This window comes from Oncorhynchus tshawytscha, linkage group LG29 (genome assembly GCF_018296145.1).
Source record: "Oncorhynchus tshawytscha isolate Ot180627B linkage group LG29, Otsh_v2.0, whole genome shotgun sequence".
Taxonomy (NCBI): domain Eukaryota; kingdom Metazoa; phylum Chordata; class Actinopteri; order Salmoniformes; family Salmonidae; genus Oncorhynchus; species Oncorhynchus tshawytscha.
This window is the reverse complement of record NC_056457.1, coordinates 31044684-31071173: the sequence shown is the minus strand read 5'-3', so window position 1 is coordinate 31071173 and position 26490 is coordinate 31044684. Positions and strand designations below refer to the sequence as shown.

Here is a 26490-nt window from a genome sequence, read left to right as displayed (position 1 = left end):
TATTTTTTATTATGAATCCTTTTTATTTTAATTTGTGAAAAAAAAGAAAAGGATATCATGAGGGGAAAAAAAGACTACATCATCACACTGGGAGTGTGGTCTACTACAAGGATTAACCCCATTGGGCGGTGGAAGAGTGGGCAGGACACATATCCAGCTCATATTTTCTTATTATTCAGGTTAGATCCATTCTGGCAAAATGTATTTAGTCCCAACATGGCAACCCTGCTGGATCCATTTAGTCCCAACATGGAAAACCTGCTGGATCCATTGAGTACCAACATGGCAACACGGCTAGATCCCAGACACACATCACCTGGCAACCAGGCTGGATCCATCGAGACCCAACATGGAATACCCATTACTCCTCTTCCTCATCCTCTTCTTCACAGGAACATTCAGGCAGGGAACGGAGCTGCCACTCCAGTTCATTCTTTTATTTATCCATCACGGGAGAGGGTGTGTATAGTGGAGGTTGAGGGGAGGGTGTATAGGGGAGGTTGGGGGGAGGGTGTATAGTGGAGGTTGAGGGGAGGGTGTATAGGGGAGAGTGAACAGGGATGTGATTTGTCAGTGTTTGCTCTTCTTTGATTTCTTGTGGGACCGATGCGGAGACCGTGATTTTGACCGTGACTTCTTAGCGGATTTCTTGGGTGTTCTGGAGCGCGATCTCCTGGAACGTTTGGGCGTGCGGGGTAAAGAGGGAGACCTGGGGAGAAAGGACACACACAGGAGAGTTAAGGAGAACTGGAGAACCAAGCTGTAACGGCCTTTAAGGACGTTTCTGAAAGTTATCCACAAAGATAGAAGGATCAGATATTTGATTGCCAGTTGTTCTTCCTCTCAAAAGGTAAAAGGAAAAACAGAACAACTTCTAGAGGAATGTTTTGAAGACGTCTAAATGCTTCCTGACCTTTTGGACAACTTCTTGCTGCTGGTGACGCGAGGGGAGTCTTTGTGGGAGGAGCGGGATCGTGACGACGCTACGTCCTTGGAGTAGGAGCGGTCCGAGCGTTCGGAACGTCCTGACCTCTCCGAGCGGGGGGACGGGGAGCGAGCCCGTCTGCTGCTGCTCCTCGGGGGGCTGCCGGGCGAGCCGCTGTGACGCCGTTTCTTAGCAACCACAGGAGACACACCGCGCCTGGCAGAGATGAAATTGACAGAATAATCGTTTTTTTTTTGTTGTTGTCATAAAACGACTGGCTATCGGTTTTTAATTTGAATCCCAGTGAGATATGAATCTTTGTCAAGGAAGCCCTGGACTGCCAGTCTTTTCAAGGGCACATATGAATGGTATTTAATCCCAATAGGGATTAATCCTAATCCTAAAGCTAATGGGTTCCTATCAGATCCTAGGAAAGCTATCGCATAGCTCTATCACTAAGTTTGCTCTTGCTATCCAACCATTATTTATGTCGATCTTCATTTTAGATTTGTATAGAAATGTTTTGTTTCATCTTTCTCACCTCGTTTTATTTTTATTTCTTAAGCACTTTGAAAGGCATTTGTTGGAAGAAATGTGGTCTATAAATAAAAGCTTGATTGATTAATAGAGCCACTAATGTCATTAAGTCTAATGAATGCATCATGAAAACTACGAGGGACTAACCTGTCTTTCCTGGTCGGAGTAGACTCCTCCTTCTCCTTCTTGGCGTCTTTTAAACGAGCTTCGCTTTTCTCCTTATCCTTTTTCTCCCTCTCTTTCTCCCGCTCTTTCTCTCGTTCCAGTTTCTCCTTTTCTTTTTCCTGAAAAAAAAAAAAAAAAGGCTTTAAGTTATATTACTGAATGGAAAGCGACATGATCCAGATTTTCCTTTATTCAGCAGCTGATAGTACACCCAGTAACAATTGGAATTGTTCTCCAGGGAGTACTGGGCTATTAAATATGTCCATATCTGAGGTATCCTCTAGGATATGTCCTTCAGATGTAAACTTCAGATCATTTGAGGTAAATAACAATGACCGTAATTCATGTAATAAATTACATTGGCAAACTATAGTACAGTTCCGACATTGCATTCGTAAAGTATTCAGACCCCTTCCCCCTTTTGTTACGTTACAGTCTTAGTCTAAAATTGATTAAATAAATAGAAAATTCTCATCAATCTACACACAATATCCCATAATGACAAAGTGCAAACAGGTTTTTAGAAATTTGTGCAAATGTAAAAAAAAAACAGACATATTCACACATATGGATTCAGACCCTTTGCATGAGGCTCAGGTGCATCCTGTTTCCATTAATCATCCTTGAGATGTTTCTATAACTTGATTGGAGTCCACCTGGGATAAATTCAATTGATTGGTTGGGATTTGGAAAGGCGCAGACCAGGTGGAAGGAATTGTCCGTAGAGCTGCGTGACAGGATTGTGTCGAGACACAGATCTGGGGAAGGGTACCAAAACATTTCTGCAGCATTGAAGGTCACGGAGATAACAGGGCCTCTATCATTCTTAAATTGAAGAAGTTTGGAACCACCAAGGCTCTTCCTAGAGCTGGCCACCCGGCCAAACTGAGCAATCAGGGGAGAAGGGCCTTGGTCAGGGAGGTGACCAAGAACCCGATGGTCAATCTGACAGAGCTCCAGAGTTCCTGTGTGGAGATGAGAGAACCTACCAGAAGGACAACCATCTCTGCAGCACTCCACCAATCAGGCCTTTATGGTAGAGTGGTCAGACGGAAGGCACTCCTCAGTAAAAGGCACATGACAGCCTGCTTGGAGTTTGCCAAAAGGCACCTTTAGACTATCAGACCATGAGAAACAAGTTTCTCTGGTCTGGTGAAACCAAGATTGAACTCTTGGCCTGAATGCCAAGCATCACGTCTGAAAGAAACCTGGCACCATCCCTATGGTGAAGTATGGTAGCAGCATCATGCAGTTGGGATGTTTTTCAGCGGCAGGGACTAGGAGACTCTAGTCAGGATCGAGGGAAAGATGAACCGAGCACAGAGAGATCCTTGATGAAAACCTGCTCCAGAGTGCTCAGGACCTAAGACTGGGGCGAAGGTTCACCTTCCAACAGGAAACGACTCTAAGCACACAGGGAAGACAACGCAGGAGTGGCTTCGGGACAAGTCTCTGAATGTCCTTGAGTGGACCTGAAAATAGCTGTGCAACGACACTCCCCATCCAACCTGACAGAGTTTGAGAGGATCTGCAGAGAAGAATGAAAGAAACTCCCCAGATACAGGTGTGACAAGCTTGTAGCATCATACCCAAGAAGACTCCAGGCTGTAATCGCTGCCAAAGGTGTTTCAACAAAGTACTGAGTAAAGGGTCTGAATACTTATGTAAATGTGATTTCATTTTTTCAAAATATAACTGTAGAAAAAAAATAGACCTGTTTTTGCTTAGTTGTTATGGGGTATTGTGTGTAGATTTATGGAGGAAAAAAGCTATGTCATCAATTTTAGAATAAAGCTGTACCGTAACAAATTGTGGAAAAAGTCAAGGGGGTCTGAATACTTTCAGAATGTACAGTATGTTCCGTCAGGAACCAAGAGGATTTGGTTCATACGTAATACCTTGTGTAACAGTTTGTCTCTGTAGTGTTCCACCTGTTCTTGGAGACTCTGGCCAGACTTCTTGGGCCTTTTCCCAGACTCCAGCTCGTCCTGGAACTTCATCACTTTGACCTGAAGAAAACAGATTATTTTTTACATGTAGAAAATAAAGGTCAACTTACATGGTGTGGCCATTGAACATGTGGAGGAAACCAAATGTCTTGGTTTCCTTACTATACTATTAAAATGAACAACTCCGAGCCTCATGTGAGTTGTACTTGTTTGTCTGTATATTTCTGTTTATCTGATAATAATAATATTATATGCCATTTAGCAGACACAGTCAAGCGCAAATGTATTATTATATATTTATTTTTTACATATGGGTGGTCCCAGGAATCGAACCCACTATCCGTGTGCTCCACCAACTGAGCTCCAGTAAAATGCTGCCTCTATTACCTCTATCTCCCGTAGCTTGGTGCGTCTGTCCTCATTCATCTCAGAGTGCTTGGTTTTGGAGTCCAAGTCGTCTCTGATGGGGTTAGAGTAACTGGGAGGCTCCTCTGAACGAGAACTCTTGGTGTCCTCATCATCACTGTCGTCCTCGTCCTTATTCTCCTCCTCTGGCTGCTCAAAGATCTCCCACTTTGAGGTGGTCACAGCTGAGGAAACAAATACACAATTAAGACAAAATCATAGCTTGATAGAAATCGCCACAAAAAAACAGGTTCAGGATTCTTTCAAGAGGAATCCTAGCTTGGTAGAAAGTGGAATCCTAGCTTGGTAGAAAGTGGAATCCTAGCTTGGTAGAAAGTAGCCTATTCAAGTGGAATCCTAGCTTGGTAGACAGTAGCCTATTCAAGTGGAATCCTAGCTTGGTAGAAAGTAGCCTATTCAAGTGGAATCCTAGCTTGGTAGACAGTGGAATCCTAGCTTGGTAGACAGTAGCCTATTCAAGTGGAATCCTAGCTTGGTAGACAGTAGCCTGCAGTCGTGGTCTCACCCTGTGCCTCCAGCTCAGACTCGTCCACTGCTTCCCATTTTGAAGGGGCTACTTTAAAGGATGCAGCTTTGGCCGCAGCACGATCCACTGAAAGACAAGGAGGAGGTTGATTAGAAAACTGTCCTGTTGACGTTCGGGATAAGTCCATAGACCTCTTCCAAGGTAAGGAAACAAATATGAAGTCTCCCTTCAATAATCAACGTGTCTGTGTGTGGATGTGTAAAGGTTAAATGGTCACCCACAGGGCAGTCCGTCTATGTCCTCCTCCGGGGCTTTGATGGGCACTCCATCCAGATCATCCAGCCCCAGGGAAGCTCCGTCTAGAGGGGCGCCGGGCACCACGGCAGCCCCGTCCAGTCCTATAGGAACCCCATCTACGTCCTCCAGTGGGGCCCCATCCATGTCCTCCCCAATGGGGGCCCCGTCGATGTCCTCCACTGGCTCATTCTGGGCCAACAGACTAGGGGCCAGATGTTCAAACGGCAGTTTCTGTAGTGAGGAGAAGTGGAGCGGTTTAGGGATTAAAACAAAAAAGAAGCTTCCAGAAGTTATTAGTGCTGAGTGGATGACATTACACATCACCAACATTATCAAATCGTAGCTAATAATAAGATTAGCAAGCATTCGTTAGCAGAACCATGAGAAAGAGGACAAGACGGGGAAGGTGGGCTAGCTGACCTCTACTGTGATGGGAGTGGAAGCCGCCTCCTCAGCTGACAAGTTGACTAGACCCAGGAAGACGTTCTGTAGCTTGATGAGGAAGGGATCTGGGTACACGGCCCAGTCCTCCCACGCACGGAAACACGACATCACTCGTTGCTATGGGCCAAGAGAAAATACCACTTTAGAAATTTGAAACGGTAAAACCCTGTCCAGAAGCAAACCCTATAGCCCCTAAAACCCAGGTCCTACACCCTAGCCTAGGCCCTGTGTAGTTCTGAAAGATAGGTGTAGGTAACATGATTAAAACTGAGAGGAAAATGAATACAATTGAATATACCTTGAAGTTCTCTGATTGGAGGTGACCCTGTGTCGACTTGTATGTTGCATTGAGGTCTGAGAAGACCTGGCAGAGCTTGGCCTCAAAGCTGTGTGAGGGACACGTTCAACATATTAACTTGTGTTGGAAAACATCTTCAATGCCAATATATACACTGCAAAGTTATGCAAACCAAAAGCAAGCAAAGGTCCTTGACATCCACAACCAAACATCACAACCACTGAACCCAAACTCAACTACTTACTATTTTCTGTAGTACGACGCATTGGCTACTTTAGCAGAAGAGTTGTACAGCACATCAGACACAAGATATAAACGTGCAATCTGAAAAAACAAGGAATAATAAAACAAAAACAACATTTCAGACAAACTGGCCAGTCCTCCCTGATTGAAATGAAATAACTACGATAAATAGGACTCATTTTACGGCACGTTTTACACAAGCCACTCGAGGCTCTTTCAGAAAACCAAACACCACGAGGCAAGAAAGGGAGTTACAAAGAAACAAACATGGGCGAACGCAAAAAAAAACAAAGTTGTGCCTACGACACGATCAAGCATCTGTATATACCCATTTACATGGAAATTCATTTTGGTGAGGTAAACATACAAAACAATCTAAAAAAAAAAAAAGGAAGATGTCTACCTAACAGACGCCAGAATTTCATCCCGTTTACCTTCTTGGGGAGTGGTGTCTTGAGGATGGAGAGAGACTCTGTGACACACTCTACGATCTCCTCTGCAGCCTCGGCATGACTCAGACAGAACAACATGGCCTCTGCTATGTCACCCTTCCTAGGAGTCAGACCTCTCAACAGCTCTTCTAGCTGATCACGCTCTCTGGAGGGGGGGTAAGTAGTTCAACATCATTTTTTATGTTTATAGGTTAGTAGCCTTGTCCGACCCCGAATGACGCACAGAGGAGTCTATCTCCTGTTTCTGCAGTGTGAGGCGGCGTGATGTACCAGTACATCCCCTGGACAGGACACTAGTCTATCTCCTGTTTCTGTAGTGTGAGGCGGCGTGATGTACCAGTACATCCCCTGGACAGGACACTAGTCTATCTCCTGTTTCTGTAGCGTGAGGCAGCGTGATGTACCAGTACATCCCCTGGACAGGACACTAGTCTATCTCCTGTTTCCTCAGTGTGAGGCGGCGTGATGTACCAGTACATCCCCTGGACAGGACACTAGTCTATCTCCTGTTTCTGCAGTGTGAGGCGGCGTGATGTACCAGTACATCCCCTGGACAGGACACTAGTCTGTCTCCTGTTTCTGTAGTGTGAGGCAGCTTGATGTACCAGTACATCCCCTGGACAGGACACTAGTCTATCTCCTGTTTCTGCAGTGTGAGGCGGCGTGATGTACCAGTACATCCCCTGGACAGGACACTAGTCTATCTCAGTGTCTTTAGTGTCAAGGTGCGAGTAACTTCGTCCAGATGCTATTGTGCACAGCACATTTAAGCCTGGTACATCAAGAAATTGAAAGTTAGCCTTAGTGAACATTGAATTATATGGGACTGACCTACTGAGTAAATAATTTGTCATAATAACATTTTTGCGAATAACATGACTGCAAGGCATGGCTCTATGCTTGTGGTGTGCTTACGTACGGGGAGGGTGTTGTGGGAGATAATTGGTTGGTAGAATAAGCTGATTAAGCCAATGCCTATGTGTCGGGAGTTTCTCCAGGTCTTTCTGTGTGGACTAACGAAGGTTGACTCGTTGCTTCACCAGATTCTTTGTGCATTTGTTCATTAGAGAATACCAATATGTTAATGACATTACAAACATGGAACATACTCCTCTTTTAAGCATCCTTTCTTCCCAGGTTCCTCCTCTTCCTCCTCTGGCTCCTCCCCCTCTTCAAAGTTGCCGTGTAGGTAGGGGTTGAGGGGAGGAGGGCGCCACAACGAGCCGTTCTTGAACATGCGGAATTCGTCCGTCCGCCATTTTGTTGGCGCTTCTCCCTGTGGGGGGTTAGGACATCATTCACATTAGATTAGACAACAAGGACATTGTTCAGGGTATCAAACAGTACCAAGTTGAACAATGCCTTCTCTTCCTCCTTTTCAATGCGACAATATTAAGAGGACAGACATGTTTGACCTAACCAATCATGAGAGGAGAGGCATGTTTGACCTAACCAATCATGAGGGGACAGACATGTTTGACCTAACCAATCATGAGAAGACAGACATGTTTTTGACCTAACCAATCATGAGAGGCATGTTTGACCTAACCAATCATGAGAGGACAGGCATGTTTGACCTAACCAATCATGAGGGGACAGACATGTTTGACCTAACCAATCATGAGAGGACAGACATGTTTGACCTAACCAATCATGAGAGGACAGACATGTTTGACCTAACCAATCATGAGAAGACAGACATGTTTTTGACCTAACCAATCATGAGAGGAGAGGCATGTTTGACCTAACCAATCATGAGAGGAGAGGCATGTTTGACCTAACCAATCATGAGAGGACATGCATGTTTGACCTAACCAATCATGAGAGGACATGCATGTTTGACCTAACCAATCATGAGAGGACATGCATGTTTGACCTAACCAATCATGAGAGGACAGGCATGTTTGACCTAACCAGTCATGAGAGGCATGTTTGACCTAACCAATCATGAGAGGACAGGCATGTTTGACCTAACCAATCATGAGAGGACATGCATGTTTGACCTAACCAGTCATGAGAGGAGAGGCATGTTTGACCTAACCAATCATGAGGGGACAGACATGTTTGACCTAACCAATCATGAGAGGACATGCATGTTTGACCTAACCAGTCATGAGAGGAGAGGCATGTTTGACCTAACCAATCATGAGAGGACAGGCATGTTTGACCTAACCAATCATGAGGGGACAGACATGTTTGACCTAACCAATCATGAGAGGACAGACACGTTTGACCTAACCAATCATGAGGACAGACATGTTTGACCTAACCAATCATTTGAAGGCAGCAAGGTACAAATCTGTCGTTCTGCCCCTGAACAAGGCAATTAACCCACTATTCCTAGGCCGTCATTGTAAATAAGATTTTGTTCTTAATTAATTGACTTGTCTAGTTAAATAAAGTTTTTTTTTTTTTTAAAAGGACAGACATCAGAGTGATAAAGGAGAAGGTAAAAGGGGAGGATGTGATGCAGGAGAAGGGGGCTGGTCCATACTGACCTGTAGTATGGAATAGAGTTTCCAACGGTAGTAGACGTGTGCTGGGCTCTGGTTCTCAAACAGAAACCTGCCCAACAGAGGCAACACAATGACTAACAAGTCAACTTGTTGACGAACAAAATACACTATGGTACATGACATAATCAAACCGGTGATCATAGGAGACACGCAAACATACCGGTACATGGGATTGCTGAGCTCTCGATTCATGATCATGGCTTCGAACATGGGGCCCTCGCGCACCACAAACTCGATCATTCGGTGGATGAGAGAGAGCAAATTCCTAGAAGAAAAACACAGTTAAAACAAAACGGATTCAGAGCAGACGACCCTTCTTCTCCTGAGGCCTGTCTGTCTGCTTGTGAGACCCCTAGAAACAGCCTCTGGGCTACACACTATCACAACACATCCAGATGTACTAGACCAGGGTTTCCCAAACTCGGTCCTGGAGACCCCTTTAAGGGGTGCACGTTTTTTTTTTTTTTTTTTTTTTGCTCCAGCTGATTCAAATAATCAAAGCTTTGAGGTCATTACCTGAATCAGCTGTGTAGTGCCCCCAAAACGTGCACACCTTGGGGGTCTCCAGGACTGAGTTTTGGGAAACGCTGTACTAGACAATTCAACTTTAACTATTTATTACATTGTATTGTTTGACTACATGAACTAATCTAATGTGTAAGAATGGTGGAAGAAACATCTCCCTAAATGTTTGACCTTAGCATTTCTGATATTATAAAAAGACCTTCAAATCAATTTTAAGAGCCATTAATAGTCTAAAAACAAAACACTAGTTATTACTTCTACTAGTTACATAAGCATGCATGGGCCTTTATGAATCAATATAACAGGCAATGCTAACTACCATCTCCCCACAGTAAAGACTAAAAGGAAGGGAGGACAGAGAAGCCGGATAATAATACAAGTGTGATAGAGAGGTTTGAGTGACTCTTTATTGAGTGACGTATCAGCCAATACAGTGCCTGTCAAATCCACCCTGAACTCCTGACTGGCTGGCTGGCTGACTGGAAGAACCAAAGCAGTACAGGATTGTTGGCCTAAATAGGCTACATAACAAAAAGACCCTCTATTGGTCATTATGAGTCACTAGTTAATGATGTATGAATAAATACCAATGTGTAAATGAGTGATCTAATATTGGTGCATGTTGGACAAATTAGTGGCCAACAAAAAAACACAGGATGTCTTTAATTTATTTGTAGACAACACAAATCACATTGATGAGATAGTATTGGAGCTGATCCTACCAATGCATGGTGGGTAAAATTCTGTATACTTTCCCAATCCATCCCATGATGCTTTCAGGTCCCTCGCTGCCGCAGACAGTTCAACTTGTTCTGCTCACCAAGGCCAATGTCAAAGGTCACTGAGACTAAAGGGAGGTTTGGATTGGATGTCTGAGCTGGGGCCAGGTGTTGCTGAGCCCGTGATTGGATGACAGAGGCCAAGGGGGCGTGTCGGTGGGAGTGAGCAATGGTCAGAGGGCAGGACCGGTCACTCTAAAGAACCCAACTACTACCAGAATGGTATGGTATGTACGTCATGTGAGAGTGTAATATGTAGCTAGCGTCATAACATGGATATTATTAGCCTATGCATGCGAGTGGTGATATAGTGTAGTGAAAATGCTTTTGATGTCCTCTATACCATCAAACAAGTAATGGCATGGTGGTTCACGGACTGTATTGATGTTTGCAGGGAGAGTTGGATAAATGTGTGAGGAGAACAGCATATGGACACTGTGGTGGCAGGAAGCCAATGGTGTGTTGTAGGAATGAGTATCTTGCAGTCTGCTAGCATTAAACCTGATGGGGCTCTATGGCTAGGTCTGCTAGCATTAAACCTGATGGGGCTCTTTGGCTAGGTCTGCTAGCATTAAACCTGATGGGGCTCTTTGGCTAGGTCTGCTAGCATTAAACCTGATGGGGCTCTTTGGCTACATCGGCTAGCATTAAACCTGATGGGGCTCTATGGCTACGTCTGCTAGCATTAAACCTGATGGGGCTCTTTGGCTACATCTGCTAGCATTAAACCTGATGGGGCTCTTTGGCTACGTCTGCTAGCATTAAACCTGATGGGGCTCTTTGGCTAGGTCTGCTAGCATTAAACCTGATGGGGCTCTTTGGCTACGTCTGCTAGCATTAAACCTGATGGGGCTCTTTGGCTAGGTCTGCTAGCATTAAACCTGATGGGGCTCTTTGGCTACATCTGCTAGCATTAAACCTGATGGGGCTCTATGGCTACGTCTGCTAGCATTAAACCTGATGGGGGTCTTTGGCTACATCTGCTAGCATTAAACCTGATGGGGCTCTATGGCTACGTCTGCTAGCATTAAACCTGATGGGGCTCTATGGCTACGTCTGCTAGCATTAAACCTGATGGGGCTCTTTGGCTACGCCTGCTAGCATTAAACCTGATGGGGCTCTTTGGCTACGTCTGCTAGCATTAAACCTGATGGGGCTCTTTGGCTACGTCTGCTAGCATTAAACCTGATGGGGCTCTATGGCTACGTCTGCTAGCATTAAACCTGATGGGGCTCTTTGGCTACATCTGCTAGCATTAAACCTGATGGGGCTCTATGGCTACGTCTGCTAGCATTAAACCTGATGGGGCTCTATGGCTACGTCTGCTAGCATTAAACCTGATGGGGCTCTTTGGCTACGTCTGCTAGCATTAAACCCGATGGGGCTCTATGGCTACGTCTGCTAGCATTAAACCTGATGGGGCTCTTTGGCTACGTCTGCTAGCATTAAACCTGATGGGGCTCTTTGGCTACGTCTGCTAGCATTAAACCTCATGGGGTCATAAGCCTACTTGTGCTTGCCTCAACCATTGCTCACCCATACTGAACGACCCCCGTAGCATGCAGAGATGTAATTGATCAAACTTTAAAAATGTGGGTTTATTCATTACGGGTTGTTTTTATAAGTTTTTACACCAATTTTAAAAAGTAAAAACATGTACCTTTCTGTTGGGATAACCACTTTGACTATGGCTTGGGACAGAGTCTGTATATGAAGTCACATCAGATAATAAACATAGAATATGTGAGTATTATTAAAAAGGCAACAGGTGAAAGATATAAATATAAAATGCATTATAAACTGCATCATATGAAAAACAACTTTCCTTTTTTACTGCTGTCAATTTTTTACTAAAAGGTCAACTGAATACAGTTCTTAAAATTCCCACACAACTTACCACTGCGGTTTTTTTTAGACTAAACACACACACACCTCTCTATACAGCCATTGTTCCTGTACTGTCATCTTAAATGCCTTCCCTTCTAGCCCAGCTAGGAAAACAGACGTTCAAAATCTCACCTCAATAAAAGTAGACATTTTAAAAATTGGAACAAACCTATGACTAGTAGACGATATGCCCCCCAAAACAACGTCACTGGCTGGCCAATGGCCTAAGTAGGCCTATAGGTCTACCAAAACACTTCTAAAACACTGGTACACACAGGCCTAATACAGCAACATCCCAGACACGGCAAATTACCTTGTCGAATTCCTCCTTGTTCTTGGGCGGAGGGAGCATGACGGCGTTGGGGTTCTTCAGCCTCTCGCGGGTCTGTGCGTTGAAGGGCAGGCCGGAGGGGGGCGGGGGGAGAGTGTTCTCCACCATGGACGGGGGGATGTAGATTGGGTGAGGTGGGATGGGTACACCTTTACCCCAGCCCAGCTTCATCTCAAAGTTCATCATCATCTTCCCTGGATGCAGCACAAAAATATTCTCTTAAAAATTAAAACACTAGTAACCTTCCACCACATCTGATCTTATGAGCAATTCTACCGAATCAGCTGCTGTTTCCAATATGTCATGGTCATGTTGTATGATACAAGGGACCACTTCACAAAATAACCATTATCATCACTGGCATTGACAATGGAAGGCTGCTGATCCCAAGCATCATATGTCCTTCCGTTCTGGCCTTGAGCAAGACACTTAACCCCCCCCAAAGTAAAAACACTGCACTGATAAATCTGATCCGTCAACCCTCCATCTGGAGAGCTACTGGGGGTGCAGGCTTTTGATCAAACCCTGCTCAAACACAGAGTCAGCTTATCAAGGTCCTGTTGAGCAGCTGATTTATATATATATTTTTTTTTACAATGTGGTATGTTCGAGCAGGGGTGGAGTAAAACCCTGCATGCTCAGCAGCTCTCCTGGACTCTCCAGGAGGAGGGTTGGCCACCCTGCATGCTCAGCAGCTCTCCTGGACTCTCCAGGAAGAGGGTTGGCCACCCTGCATGCTCAGCAGCTCTCCTGGACTCTCCAGGAGGAGGGTTGGCCACCCTGCATGCTCAGCAGCTCTCCAGGAGGAGGGTTGGCCACCCTGCAACATTGCAATTACCACCAAATACATTGTCCTTATAAAAATAATTCTAAAATATTTCAATGAAGCAGGCTAAGGTGGGTGAAGTGTAATAACGAAGATGTTTATCTATTTGTAAGGTTAAAATATTCAGTGTTCAGGGGAGATCATGACAGCATAGGAGTTAATTGTCAATTAGGCTATTCTAAGAATGTTTTTTTTTTTTTTACTTTGTCAGAAATACATGGCCAGTATTGAATAGAGTAGAATCCTAGCCAATTATGATCGCTTGAGAGACAGTTCTACAACCGGAGTATGCAACATTGGTTTCGTCAACTGCACACCCGTATCAACTGCGTGTTGGCCATCTGTTATTTTAGGACATGGGACATGACATTAATGCATGCTAATAGCTAACTAGCCAGATAGACAATTCTAAATATATTGTGTAGTTTGGCTGGTTGTCTAGTGAGTCTGTTGTGTATCATCATTTTAAAGAAATAATTGATCTGCTGCACAATGCCTCTCTCTCCTCTAGCTACAGGCCCACTGACACACACGCAGGTGATGCACACAGCATGACTTTTCAAATTGCTGACCAAAAACGTGCTATGACTGGGCAAATAACTCGCTAGCAATTATTATCAACAAATGCACTTTGATTTCAAAAACGCATCTTGCGACTGCATGATTGAAAGACAGCTCGTGCCTGTCAATGCAAGGCCTACAATCGTTATACTGTGATGCACTCTGCAGCGATTGGGAGGACAGTGAGCAAAACGCTGCATCAAGAGGACGCTTTGATCCAATTATGATCGGAGTAGGCTAATTATTTGATATTGTGATTTTTGCGTGATTTGTTTTACTTGTCCAACCGGACAAAATTAAATCTAGAATCTGCTTGTCCAACCGGACAAAATTAAATCTAGAATCTGCTTGTCCAATAAATGTTTTTACTTGCCCCCGCGGGGCAAGAGGACAAGCGTTATTGTTGACAAGGTTTTTGATCCATTATCAGTTTTCATATCATAACCATTAAACTCTTAACTGTTTTAAATGTCACCATTGGCCACATGGTGAAATTCCTGAGCGGTTTCCTTCCTCTCCGGCAACTGAGTTGGGAGGGACACCTGTATTTTTGGGTGTATTGATACACCATCCAAACCCTAATTAATAACTTCACCATTCACTCAAAGGGATATTCAGTGTCATTACTAATATATATATTTAAATAATTTTTTACACGTCTACCAATCAGTGCCCTTCTTTACAAGGCATTGGAAAACGTCTCTAGTCTTTGTGGTTGAAGAGTGATTGAAATTCAATACTCAATTCAGGGACCTTACAGATAATTGTATGTTTGGGGTACAGAGATGGGGTAGTCAATGCAACTTACTTCGTGATTTGTTATGTACATTTTCACTCCCAAACGTATTTAGGTTTGCCTTAACAAAGGGATTGATTACTTATTGACTCAAGATATTTAATCTATTATTATTTTTTTTAAATAACTTGTAAAACTGTATAGAAACATAATTCCACATTGACATTATGGGGTATTGTGTGTAGGCCAGTGTCGTGACACAAACCCTTAATTTAAGTCCATTTTATATTCAGGCTGTAAAACAACAAAATATGGAAAAAGTCAAAAGGGGGGTGAATACATGTGATACCTGCTGGTGTCCTCTACAACTCCCATGTCCCACAGTGCAAAAGGAAAGCCCAGGAGGCAGTACATGTGATACCTGCTGGTGTCCTCTACAACTCCCATGTCCCACAGTGCAAAAGGAAAGCCCAGGAGGCAGTACATGTGATACCTGCTGGTGTCCTCTACAACTCCCATGTCCCACAGTGCAAAAGCAAAGCCCAGGAAGCAGAAGCGTTAATTGATGTAATGTAAGTGAAGTTGCATTGTGGGTCAGTGGTGTGATGATAACTAAAGCTTGAATACCGTTGAGGTTCTTCAGAGCTCTCTCCGCATCCCTGCGATTCATAAAGGCAACAAAGCCACAGTTCCTCTCCCTGGCCCTCTCCTCGTCCGTCCGCGGCCACATGATCTTCACGCTGGCTAGAGGGCCGTAACGCCCAAACTCCTGACACAGCATCTCCTCGTTCATCTATACAGCAAAAAGAAGAACAGAGGGGGAGGCAGGGACTTGTTGTTATTGGTGTCATTTTACATTGGAATATCCTCAGTAATACAATATATTAGTAGCAATTCCGTTACTAAAATATTCAATTTGGAATATAATACATTCATACAACACATTTAGAAGGCATTTCTGAACCACAAAAAAGGTTTACCTGTGGGTTGATGTTTCCGAGATATAAGTTAGTTGTAGAGGGGTCTCCAACGTCATGGGAACCAGGTGCAGAGTCATCCAGAACTGCAGAGAGAGCAGAGCAGAGAAGTCCTTCTATAATAGATAAACTTAGTGAGACGTAGATATTAAAAGCAACCCACGGTATTAAGTTATCAAATTACCACTGGATGGACGGTTTCTTCTTGAAGAACCATCCACTAAAAAAAGCAGAAAAGCAGGATAAATGTTGTTTCCCAGCGAAGTGGAAATGGGGTGGGAGGAGGACGGAGGCAGTTGGCACCAGGGGCGTGGAGGAGGAGGGGGACAGTCAGTATGAGGAGGAGGAGGGGGACAGTCAGTATGAGGAGGAGGAGGGGGACAGTCAGTATGAGGAGGAGGAGGGGGACAGTCAGTATGAGGAGGAGGGGTGACAGTCAGTATGAGGAGGGGGACAGTCAGTATGAGGAGGGGGGGACAGTCAGTATGAGGAGGGGGGACAGTCAGTATGAGGAGGGGGGGGACAGTCAGTAGGAGGGGGAACAGTCAGTATGAGGAGGAGGGGCGGCAGTCAGCAGGAGGAGGGGGAACAGTCAGCAGGAAGAGGGGGAACAGTCAGCAGGAGGAGGGGAACAGTCAGCAGGAGGAGGAGGGGACAGTCAGCAGGAGGAGGAGGAGGGGACAGTCAGCAGGAGGAGGAGGAGGGGGAGGCAGTCAGCAGGAGGAGGGGGGACAGTCAGCAGGAGGGGGGACAGTCAGCAGGAGGAGGAGGGGGGACAGTCAGCAGGAGGAGGAGGGGGGGACAGTCAGCAGGAGGAGGGACGAGAGTCAGTATGAGGAGGAGGAGGGGGGGACAGTCAGCAGGAGGAGGAGGGGACAGTCAGCAGGAGGGGACAGTCAGCAGGAGGAGGAGGGGATAGTCAGCAGGAGGAGGAGAGGGGACAGTCAGCAGGAGGAGGGGGGACAGTCAGTATGAGGAGGGGGACGACAGTCAGTATGAGGGGGACGACAGTCAGTATAAGGAGGAGGAGGGGGACGAGAGTCAGTATAAGGAGGAGGAGGGGGACGACAGTCAGTATGAGGAGGAGTAGGGGGAGGAGAGTCAGTATGAGGAGGGGGAGGAGAGTCAGTATGAGGAGGGGGAGGAGAGTCAGTATGAGGAGGGGGAGGAGAGTCAGTATGAGGAGGGGGAGGAGAGTCAGTATGAGGAGGGAGGAGGAGAGTCAGTATGAGGAGGGGGAGGAGAGTCAGTATGAGGGGGAGGAGAGTCAGTATGAGGAGGGGGAGGAGAGTCAGTATGAGGAGGAGTAGGGGGAGGAGAGTCAGTATGAGGAGGAGTAGGGGGAGGAGAGTCAGTATGAGGAGGAGTAGGGGGACGAGAGTCAGTATGAGGGGGACGAGAGTCAGTATGAGGAGGGGGACGAGAGTCAGTATGAGGAGGAGGAGGGGGAGGAGAGTCAGTATGAGGAGGAGGAGGGGGACGAGAGTCAGTATGAGGAGGAGGGGGGGACGAGAGTCAGTATGAGGAGGAGTAGGGGGACGAGAGTCAGTATGAGGAGGAGGGGGGGACGAGAGTCAGTATGAGGAGGAGGAGGGGGACGAGAGTCAGTATGAGGAGGAGGGGGGGGACGAGAGTCAGTATGAGGAGGAGGAGGGGGACGAGAGTCAGTATGAGGAGGAGGGGGGACGAGAGTCAGTATGAGGAGGAGGAGGGGGACGAGTCAGTATGAGGAGGAGGAGGGGGACGAGAGTCAGTATGAGGAGGAGGAGGGGGACGAGAGTCAGTATGAGGAGGAGGAGGGGGACGAGAGTCAGTATGAGGAGGAGGAGGGGGACGAGAGTCAGTATGAGGAGGAGGAGGGGGGACGAGAGTCAGTATGAGGAGTAGGGGGACGAGAGTCAGTATGAGGAGGAGGAGGGGGACGAGAGTCAGTATGAGGATGAAGGACAGTCAGTATGAGGAGGAGGGGGGACGAGAGTCAGTATGAGGAGGAGGAGGAGGGGGACGAGAGTCAGTATGAGGAGGAGGAGGGGGACGAGAGTCAGTATGAGGAGGACGAGAGTCAGTATGAGGAGTAGGGGGACGAGAGTCAGTATGAGGAGGAGGAGGGGGACGAGAGTCAGTATGAGGATGAAGGACAGTCAGTATGAGGAGTAGGGGGACGAGAGTCAGTATGAGGAGTAGGGGGACGAGAGTCAGTATGAGGAGGAGGGACGAGAGTCAGTATGAGGAGGAGGGAGGGACGAGAGTCAGTATGAGGAGGAGGGACGAGAGTCAGTATGAGGAGGAGGAGGGGGACGAGAGTCAGTATGAGGAGGAGGAGGAGGGGGGACGAGAGTCAGTATGAGGAGGAGGAGGGGGGGAGGAGAGTCAGTATGAGGAGGAGGAGGGGGACGAGAGTCAGTATGAGGAGGAGGAGGGGGACGAGAGTCAGTATGAGGAGGAGGGGGGACGAGAGTCAGTATGAGGAGGGGGGACGAGAGTCAGTATGAGGAGGAGGGGGGGGACGAGAGTCAGTATGAGGAGGAGGAGGGGGACGAGAGTCAGTATGAGGAGGAGGAGGGGGAGGAGAGTCAGTATGAGGAGGAGGAGGGGGACGAGAGTCAGTATGAGGAGGAGGAGGGGGACGAGAGTCAGTATGAGGAGGAGGAGGAGGGGGACGAGAGTCAGTATGAGGAGGAGGAGGGGGAGGAGAGTCAGTATGAGGAGGAGGAGGGGGGGGAGGAGAGTCAGTATGAGGAGGAGGAGGGGGAGGAGAGTCAGTATGAGAAGGAGGAGGGGGGGAGGAGAGTCAGTATGAGGAGGAGGAGGGGGAGGAGAGTCAGTATGAGGAGGAGGAGGGGGGAGGAGAGTCAGTATGAGGAGGAGGAGGGGGAGGAGAGTCAGTATGAGGAGGAGTAGGGGGACGAGAGTCAGTATGAGGAGGAGTAGGGGGACGAGAGTCAGTATGAGGAGGAGTAGGGGGACGAGAGTTAGTATGAGGAGGAGTAGGGGGACGAGAGTTAGTATGAGGAGGGGGACGAGAGTCAGTATGAGGAGGAGTAGGGGGACGAGAGTCAGTATGAGGAGGAGGACAGTCAGTATGAGGAGTAGGGGAGACGAGAGTCAGTATGAGGAGGACAGTCAGTATGAGGAGTAGGGGGACGAGAGTCAGTATGAGGAGTAGGGGGACGAGAGTCAGTATGAGGAGGAGGGGGACGAGAGTCAGTATGAGGAGGGGGAGGAGAGTCAGTATGAGGAGGAGTAGCGGGGACGAGAGTCAGTATGAGGAGGAGTAGGGGGACGAGAGTCAGTATGAGGGGGACGAGAGTCAGTATGAGGAGTAGGGGGACGAGAGTCAGTATGAGGAGGAGTAGGGGGACGAGAGTTAGTATGAGGAGGAGTAGGGGGACGAGAGTTAGTATGAGGAGGGGGACGAGAGTCAGTATGAGGAGGAGTAGGGGGACGAGAGTCAGTATGAGGAGGAGGACAGTCAGTATGAGGAGTAGGGGGACGAGAGTCAGTATGAGGAGTAGGGGGATGAGAGTCAGTATGAGGAGGAGGGGGACGAGAGTCAGTATGAGGAGGAGGGGGACGAGAGTCAGTATGAGGAGGGGGGAGGAGAGTCAGTATGAGGAGGAGGAGCGGGGACGAGAGTCAGTATGAGGAGGAGTAGGGGGACGAGAGTCAGTATGAGGGGGACGAGAGTCAGTATGAGGAGTAGGGGGACGAGAGTCAGTATGAGGAGGAGTAGGGGGACGAGAGTTAGTATGGGGGGTTGAGACAGTGTGTGTGTGTGGGGGGTTCTAGGCAGTCAGTGAGGGGGGTTCTAGGCAGTCAGTGAGGGTGGGGGTTCTAGGCAGTCAGTGAGGGGGGTTTCTAGGCAGTCAGTGAGGGGGGTTTCTAGGCAGTCAGTGAGGGGGGGGTTTCTAGGCAGTCAGTGAGGGGGGTTTCTAGGCAGTCAGTGAGGGGGGTTCTAGGTAGTCAGCAAAAGGGTCTGAGAGGCGGGGGCCAGTCAGCCAAAGGGTCTGAGAGGCGGGGGCCAGTCAGCCAAAGGGTCTGAGAGGCGGGGGCCAGTCAGCCAAAGGGGCTGAGAGGCGGGGGCCAGTCAGCCAAAGGGGCTGAGAGGCAGGGGCCAGTCAGCCAAAGGGGCTGAGAGGCGGGGGCCAGTCAGCCAAAGGGTCTATATGTATTTTATATAGTCTAGCGGTTTCCTAGCCTGAAATCTTAACTGACATGCTCTGTTTGACCATTGAAACAGAGCAAATGAGTTTGGACTCCAGCCTAACCTTACCCTGTCAGTAGTCATACAGCAGACACTTACTTGAGGAGCGTTTTCCCTCCATCCCAGAGAGAGGTTCGAATCGACTGACTCTGCCTTTTATCTTGTGTCTTTCATCTCTCTCCTCCTGTATTCTGAGAGATACAGACAAAGAATATGATGTTATGCAATCTAATGCAATAAACAAGTACAGTCGTGGCCAAAAGTTGAGAATGACACAAATATTAATTTCCACAAAGTTTGCTTCTTCAGTGTCTTTAGATATTTTTGTCAGATGTTACTATGGAATACTGAAGTATAATTACAAGCATTTCATAAGTGTCAAAGGCTTTTATTGACAATTACATGAGGTTGATGCAAAGAGTCAATATTTGCAGTGTTGACCCTTCTTTTTCGAGACCTCTGCAATCCACCCTGGCATGCTGTCAATTAACTTCTGGGACACATCCTGACTGATGGCAGCCCATTCTTACATAATCATTGCTTGGAGTGCCTAAATTTGTGGGGTTTTGTTTGTCCACCCGCCTCTTGAGGATTGACCACAAGTTCTCAATGGGATTAAGGTCTGGGGACTTTCCTGGCTATGGACCCAAAATATCAATGTTTTGTTCCCAGAGCCACTTAGTTATCACTTTTGCCTTATGGCAAGGTGCTCCATCACGCTGGAAAAGGCATTGTTCATCACCAAACGGTTCCTGGATGGTTGGGAGAAGTTGCTCTCGGAGGATGTGTTGGTACCATTCTTTATTCATGGCTGTGTTCTTAGGCAAAATTGTGAGTGAGCCCAATCCCTTGGCTGAGAAGCAACCCCACACATGAATGGTCTCAGGATGCTTTACTGTTGGCATGACACAGGACTGATGGTAGTGATCAACTTTTCTTCTCCGGACAAGTTTTTTTCCGGATGCCCCAAACAATCGGAAAGGTGATTCCTCAGAGAAAATGACTTTACCCCAGTCCTCAGCAGTCCAATCCCTGTACCTTTTGCAGAATATCAGTCTGTCCCCTGATGTTTTTCCTGGAGAGAAGTGGCTTCTTTGCTGCCCTTCTTGACACCAGGCCATCCTCCAAAAGTCTTCGCCTCCCTGTGCGTGCAGATGCACTCACACCTGCCTGCTGCCATTCCTGAGCAAGCTCTGTACTGGTGGTGCCCCGATCCCGCAGCTGAATCAACTTTAGGAGACGGTCCTGGCGCTTGCTGGACTTTCTTGGGCGCCGTGAAGCCTTCCTCACAATTGAATTACTCTCTTAGAAGTCCTTGATGATCCGATAAATGGTTGATTTAGGTGCAATCTTACTGTCAGGAATATCCTTGCCTGTGAAGCCCTTTTTGTGCAAAGCAATGATGACGGCACGTGTTTCCTTGCACGTAACCATGTTTAACAGAGGAAGAACAATGATTCCAAGCACCACCGTCCTTTTGAAGCTTCCAGTCTGTTATTCGAACTCAATCAGCATGAGAGAGTGATCTCCAGCCTTGTCCTCGTCAACACTCACACCTGTTTTAACAAGAGAATCACTGACATGTCGTCAGCTGGTCCTTTTGTGGCAGGGCTGAAATGCAGTGGAGATGTTTTTTGAGAATTCAGTTCATTTGCATGGCAAAGGGGGACTTTGCAATTAATTGCAATTCATCTGATCACTCTTCATAACATTCTTGAGTATATGCACATTGCCGTCATACAAACTGAGGCAGCAGACTGTGAAAATTAATATTTGTGTCATTCTCAAAACTTTTGGCCACGACTGTACATTGTGATGACCCTTCCACTATGTCTGCCAAATTCTCTCTCTTTGCTCATAGGATGTCGGTGAGCCGGAGCCGGGAGGGTCGTCAGCGACATGGGACACACCTGGGCTTGGGTGTTTCCCAGAATAAATACACCTCGTCCCCATTCACTGAGGAGACTCTCTCCATGCAGACACACTGATAGATTTTGGTTGTGGCTGTTTTGTTTGTTTGCATTGGCACCTTTTTAACACCCCTCATTATCACATTTATACACACAAACACTCACTTGCACCACTGATTACTGACACCATTGTTAATTGTATTTAGTTTACTTTAGTTAATAATTATTTTGTTATTCCTTATCTCCACGTTGTCTCCCTTTTCGTGATGTGAAATTGCTTACTGTTTCAGTTCTTCTTTAAAGAGCTCTAGGTTGCTTTTCTTCTTTCCCTTTTCAGTTGTTTTCTTCAGTGTCTGAAAAGTATTTTTTTTTTAAGTTTATTTTTCTTCATTTTTGAAGAAGCCAGTAAAAGGACTACCTAATTTTGGTTAATACATGCTTGTTGCAATAATACATACATGTTTTTTATCTAATGTTAAAAACTGTGGAGGGATATCCAAAGGCAGGAAGCTGCTTTTCGCTGGTGCTGCTGCTGCTGTTGTTGTTTCGAAGCGAGACTTGGGTTTATACAGCTTGCCCTTCTTGTCATCGGAAGCAGCCTCCTCTGTAGGAAAAAGCATACAGTATGTCAACACGAGATAGTCTAGTTTTTATTTTTTTACTAGAGTGTACAATACCTCACAACTGTATTTATCCAATACACAGAGACAATGGAAAATGGTAATTTGACTCCCCAACGTACAGTTGAAGTCGGAAGTTTACATACATACAGGTGTGAGTCATTATAACTTGTTTTTCAACCACTACACACATTTCTTGTTAACAAACACGTAACCATCTGTCTTCACTAGGTTATGTGGGTCGTTAGCGTCCCACCTCGTCAACAGCCAGTGAAACTGCAGGGCGCCAAATTCAAAACAGAAATCCCATAATTAAAAGTCCTCAAACATACAACTATTTTACACCATTTTAAAGATACACTTGTTGTAAATCCAGCCACAGTGTCCGAATTCAAAAAGGCTTTACGACGAAAGCAAACCAAACGATTATGTTGGGTCAGAGCCAAGTCACTAACCTTTGATGATCTTCATCAGATGACACTCATAAGACTTCATGTTACACAATACATGTATGTTTTGTTTGGTAAAGTTCATATTTATATCCAAAAATCTCAGTTTACATTGGCGCAGTAGTTCCAAAACATCCGGTGATTTTGCAGAGCCACATCAATTTACAGAAATACTCATAATAAACATTGATAAAAGATACAACTGTTTTGTATGGAATTTTAGGTCCACTTCTCCTTAATGCAACCGCTGTGTCAGACTTCAAAAAAGCTTTACGGAAAAAGCAAACCATGCAATAATCTGAGTACAGCGCTCAGACAACAAATCAAGCCAAACAGATATCCGCTATGTTGGAGTCAACAGAAGTCAAAAATAGCATTAGAAATATTCACTTACCTTTGATGATCTTCATCGGAATGCACTCCCAGGAATCCCAGTTGCACAATAAATATTTGTTTTGTTTGATAATGTCCATCATTTATGTCCAAATACCTCCTTTTTGTTCGCGCGTTTAGCCCAGTAATCCAAATTCATGACACGTGATCACTAGAAGCAGAAAGTTCCGTTACAGTCCGTAGAAACATGTCAAACGATGTATAGAATCCATCTTTAGGATGTTTTTTAACATAAATCTTCTATAATGTTCCAACCGGAGAATTCATTTGTCTGTAGAATTGCAATGGAACGCAAACTAACTCTCACGTGAACGAGCCTGGCCAGCTCGTTCCTCTCTGGCAGACCTCTGACTCATTCCCCTCTCATTCGCCCCCACTTCAGAGTCGAAGCCTCAAACAAGGTTCTAAAGACTGTTGCCATCTAGTGGCCTTAGGAAGTGCAATATGACCCCATAGACACGGTGCATTTGATAGGCCAAGAGTTGAAAAACTACAAACCTCAGATTTCCCACTTCTTGGTTGGATTTTTCTCAGGTTTTTGCCTGCCATATGAGTTCTGTTATACTCACAGACATAATTCAAACAGCTTTAGAAACTTCAGAGTATTTTCTATCCAAATCTACTAAATATATGCATATTCTAGCTTTTATGGCTGAGTAGCAGGCAGTTTAATTTGGGCACGCTATTCATCCAAAATTCCCTATGCTGTCCACTACCCTAGAGAAGTTATTTCACTTAAAATTCACTGTATCACAATTCCAGTGGATCAGAAGTTTACATATACTAAGTTGACTGTGCCTTTAAACAGCTTGGAAAATTCCAGAAAATTATGTCATGGCTTGAGAAGTTTCAAATTGGTTAATTGACATAATTTGAGTCAATTGGAGTTGTACTTGTGGATGTATTTCAAGGCCTACCTTCAAACTCAGTGCCTCTTTGCTTGACATCATGGGAAAATCAAAAGAAATCAGCCAAGACCTCAGAAAAAAAATGTAGACCTCCACAAGTCTGGTTCATCCTTGGGAGCAATTTCCAAACACCTGAAGGTACCACGTTCATCTGTACAAACAAGAGCACGCAAGTATAAACACCATGGGATCACGCAGCCGTTATACCACTCAGGAAGGAGATGCGTTCTGTCTCCTAGAGATGAACGTACTTTGGATGCGAAAAGTGCAAATCAATCCCAGAACAGCAAAGGTCCTTGTGAAGATGCTGGAGGAAACAGGTACAAACGTATCTATATCCACAGTAAAACAAGTCATATCAACATAACCTGAAAGGCCGCTCAGCAAGGAAGAAGTCACGGCTCCAAAAGCGCCATAAAAAAGCCAGACTACGGTTTGCAACTGCACATGGGGACAAAGATCGTATTTTTTGGAGAAATGTCCTCTGGTCTGATGAAACAAAAATACAACTGTTTGGCCATAATGACCATTGTTATGTTTGGAGGAAAAAGGGGGATGCTTGCAAGCTGAAGAACACCATCCCAACCGTGAAGCACAGGGGTGGCAGCATCATGTTGTGGGGGTGCTTTGCTGCAGGAGGGACTGGTGAACTTCACAAATGAAATGGCATCACGAGGAAGGAAAATTATGTGGATATATTGAATCAACATTTCAAGACATCAGTAAGGAAGTTAAAGCTTGCTCGCAAATGGGTCTTCCAAATGGACAATGACCCCAAGAATACTTCCAAAGTTGTGGCAAACTGGCTTAAGGACAACAAAGTCAAGGTATTTGAGTGGCCATCACAAAGCCCTGACCTCAATCGTACAGAAAATGTGGGTAGAACTGAAAAAGCGTGTGAGCAAGGAAAAAAATCACCAAACTTATTGTGGGAAGCTTGTGGAAGGCTACCCAAAACGTTTGACCGTAGTTAAACAATTTAAAGGCAATGCTACCAAATACTAATTGAGGGTATGTATACTTCTGACCCACTGGGAATGTGATTAATGAAAAGCTGAAATAAATCATTCTCTCTACTATTATTCTGACATTTCACATTCTTAAAATAAAGTGGTGATTCTAACTGACTTAAAACAGTGAATTTTTACTGGGATTAAATGTCAGGAATTGTGAAAAACTGAGTTTAAATGTATTTGGCTGAGGTGTATGTAAACTTCTGACATCAACTGTATCTATACATGTAATATTTAGCTAAAAAATATCCCTTATAGTTTTGTGCAGTTTGAGTTGGTTCTACTTACCTTTAGTTGCATTAGCAATGCCTCCCCGGACAAAGGCCTTGACCTTGCCCTCTCCTCCCTCGAACGCAGCCAGGAACTCTTCATAGATCTCTGCAGCTGCCCGCTCATCCTCCTGTCAAGGACCAGACCATCAACATCTCTCACAACAATACCATCTCACAATACCAGAGCACTTGTCCAATAATAAATACTTATTGTACTTTCTGCTGCAAAAACGTTTGCTACCATTTTCTCTAATATACACGACACTGATTCAACAATCTAATTTAAACACAAACAGTTAAGGCTACAGGAATCCACTTTGGAATGATCAAGTTTATCGAAAATGCAAGGTGCATTAGGATGTTGCCCAAAACAAACACGAGATTTCAATTTGATCCCTTGTTTGGGCCACAACTTGTAACTTGTAACATGAAATACATTTTTGACACTCATATTTACCTTTTTTTTTATTTCCTCTTGTTCCTTCTTGCTTAGGGTCCTCTTGGGCACGACCGTTTTGCCAATGCTGAAGGACTTCAACTTGCTCTCTAGTAGCGCCTACAAATGTAAATAAAAGACAACTTCGATAGCTAAAGAATTGAATGAACTCACATGTCTCATTACAACAACAGTTAAGAGATTACTAATTTGTGCATTTTCCTTGAGGTTGCACGCTGACCTGACAGACACAGTTGTGAAACAGACAGCTTACAGTATTACTGGTGAAATGACAGGTTGTTGCCAACTGGCTATTAACTAATACTGTGGATAGTATTGATGTGTTGTTGAATTGGAATGATCGAAATGTTGAGTTTGTCAGTAGCTTAGCTAACTAAGGTAGTTATCACAGCCTGTCAGGAGGCCTACGGCGGGTCCAATGATTTTTGCTACAGCCTCAAAACGGCAAAGGACTAGTGGAGGCTATTGTTAGCTAGCCAGTATTTATTTATTCACCACGCTGGTGCAACAACCAAAAACAAGCACCAACTCACAGCAACTAGCTAAATGGAGCCAAATGCTATAATAGTAATCAGCTAACTCGGTAAACACATGGCGAAATCAGTCCAATGTTTGAAAACAGGAAAAATACCGGTGTATCAGGCCCTTACAGTAGCTAGCTAGCTAGCGTTAATTAGCTAAGTGGTCGTTTCGTACACAAACGCCCCTTATAATTAGGAACACGTCTGGCAATAACTGCACAACGTTTATAACCACACAAACTACAATAGACCGTTCGTATAGAGTTGAATTGCCAATGTATCAAGTAAATGTCGATTAATAAATTCACCTTTGCGCTAGATTTCTGCGAACCACCTGGCGTTCGGTCCGCCATCTTGGTTGTGCTAACGTTAATCAATTACCGATTTTGGGATACGTTTTTTT

At 45.5% G+C, this 26490-nt stretch overlaps 1 protein-coding gene across 3 annotated transcripts; it reads right to left on the bottom strand.

Moving 5' to 3' along the window:
- On the bottom strand, positions 1-26490 carry LOC112227630 (U2 snRNP-associated SURP motif-containing protein-like). Of its 3 annotated transcripts, XM_042308423.1 has the most exons (25): positions 26396-26490; positions 25567-25665; positions 25126-25237; positions 21913-22058; positions 21737-21807; positions 19644-19735; positions 15525-15560; positions 15344-15426; positions 14991-15156; positions 12223-12434; positions 11683-11726; positions 8879-8983; positions 8701-8767; positions 7312-7478; positions 6185-6347; positions 5752-5831; positions 5508-5595; positions 5186-5326; positions 4750-4996; positions 4508-4594; positions 3964-4166; positions 3526-3636; positions 1610-1746; positions 914-1141; positions 1-709 (listed from the first exon to the last, which is right to left on the bottom strand). In XM_042308423.1, exons 1-25 carry the CDS (start codon positions 26438-26440, stop codon positions 571-573), a joined length of 3069 nt encoding a protein of 1022 aa, XP_042164357.1. In that variant the 5' UTR covers positions 26441-26490; the 3' UTR covers positions 1-570. The 3 variants fall into 3 exon arrangements, with proteins under 3 accessions (XP_042164357.1, XP_042164358.1, XP_042164359.1); XM_042308424.1 differs by lacking the exon at positions 15525-15560; XM_042308425.1 differs by lacking the exons at positions 11683-11726; positions 14991-15156; positions 15344-15426; ... (5 more) ...; positions 25567-25665; positions 26396-26490 and having other exon boundaries at positions 12223-12356.

Coding starts and splice junctions, on each gene's coding strand:
- LOC112227630 (XM_042308423.1), bottom strand. CDS start 26,440: ATGGCGGACCGAACGCCAGGTGGTTCGCAGAAATCTAGCGCAAAG. Junction 7,479..8,700: donor AACTCTATTCCATACTACAG/GTCAGTATGGAC, acceptor AACCCCCCACAG/GGAGAAGCGCCAACAAAATG. Junction 6,348..7,311: donor AAAGGATGCTTAAAAGAGGA/GTATGTTCCATG, acceptor CCCCCCCTCCAG/AGAGCGTGATCAGCTAGAAG.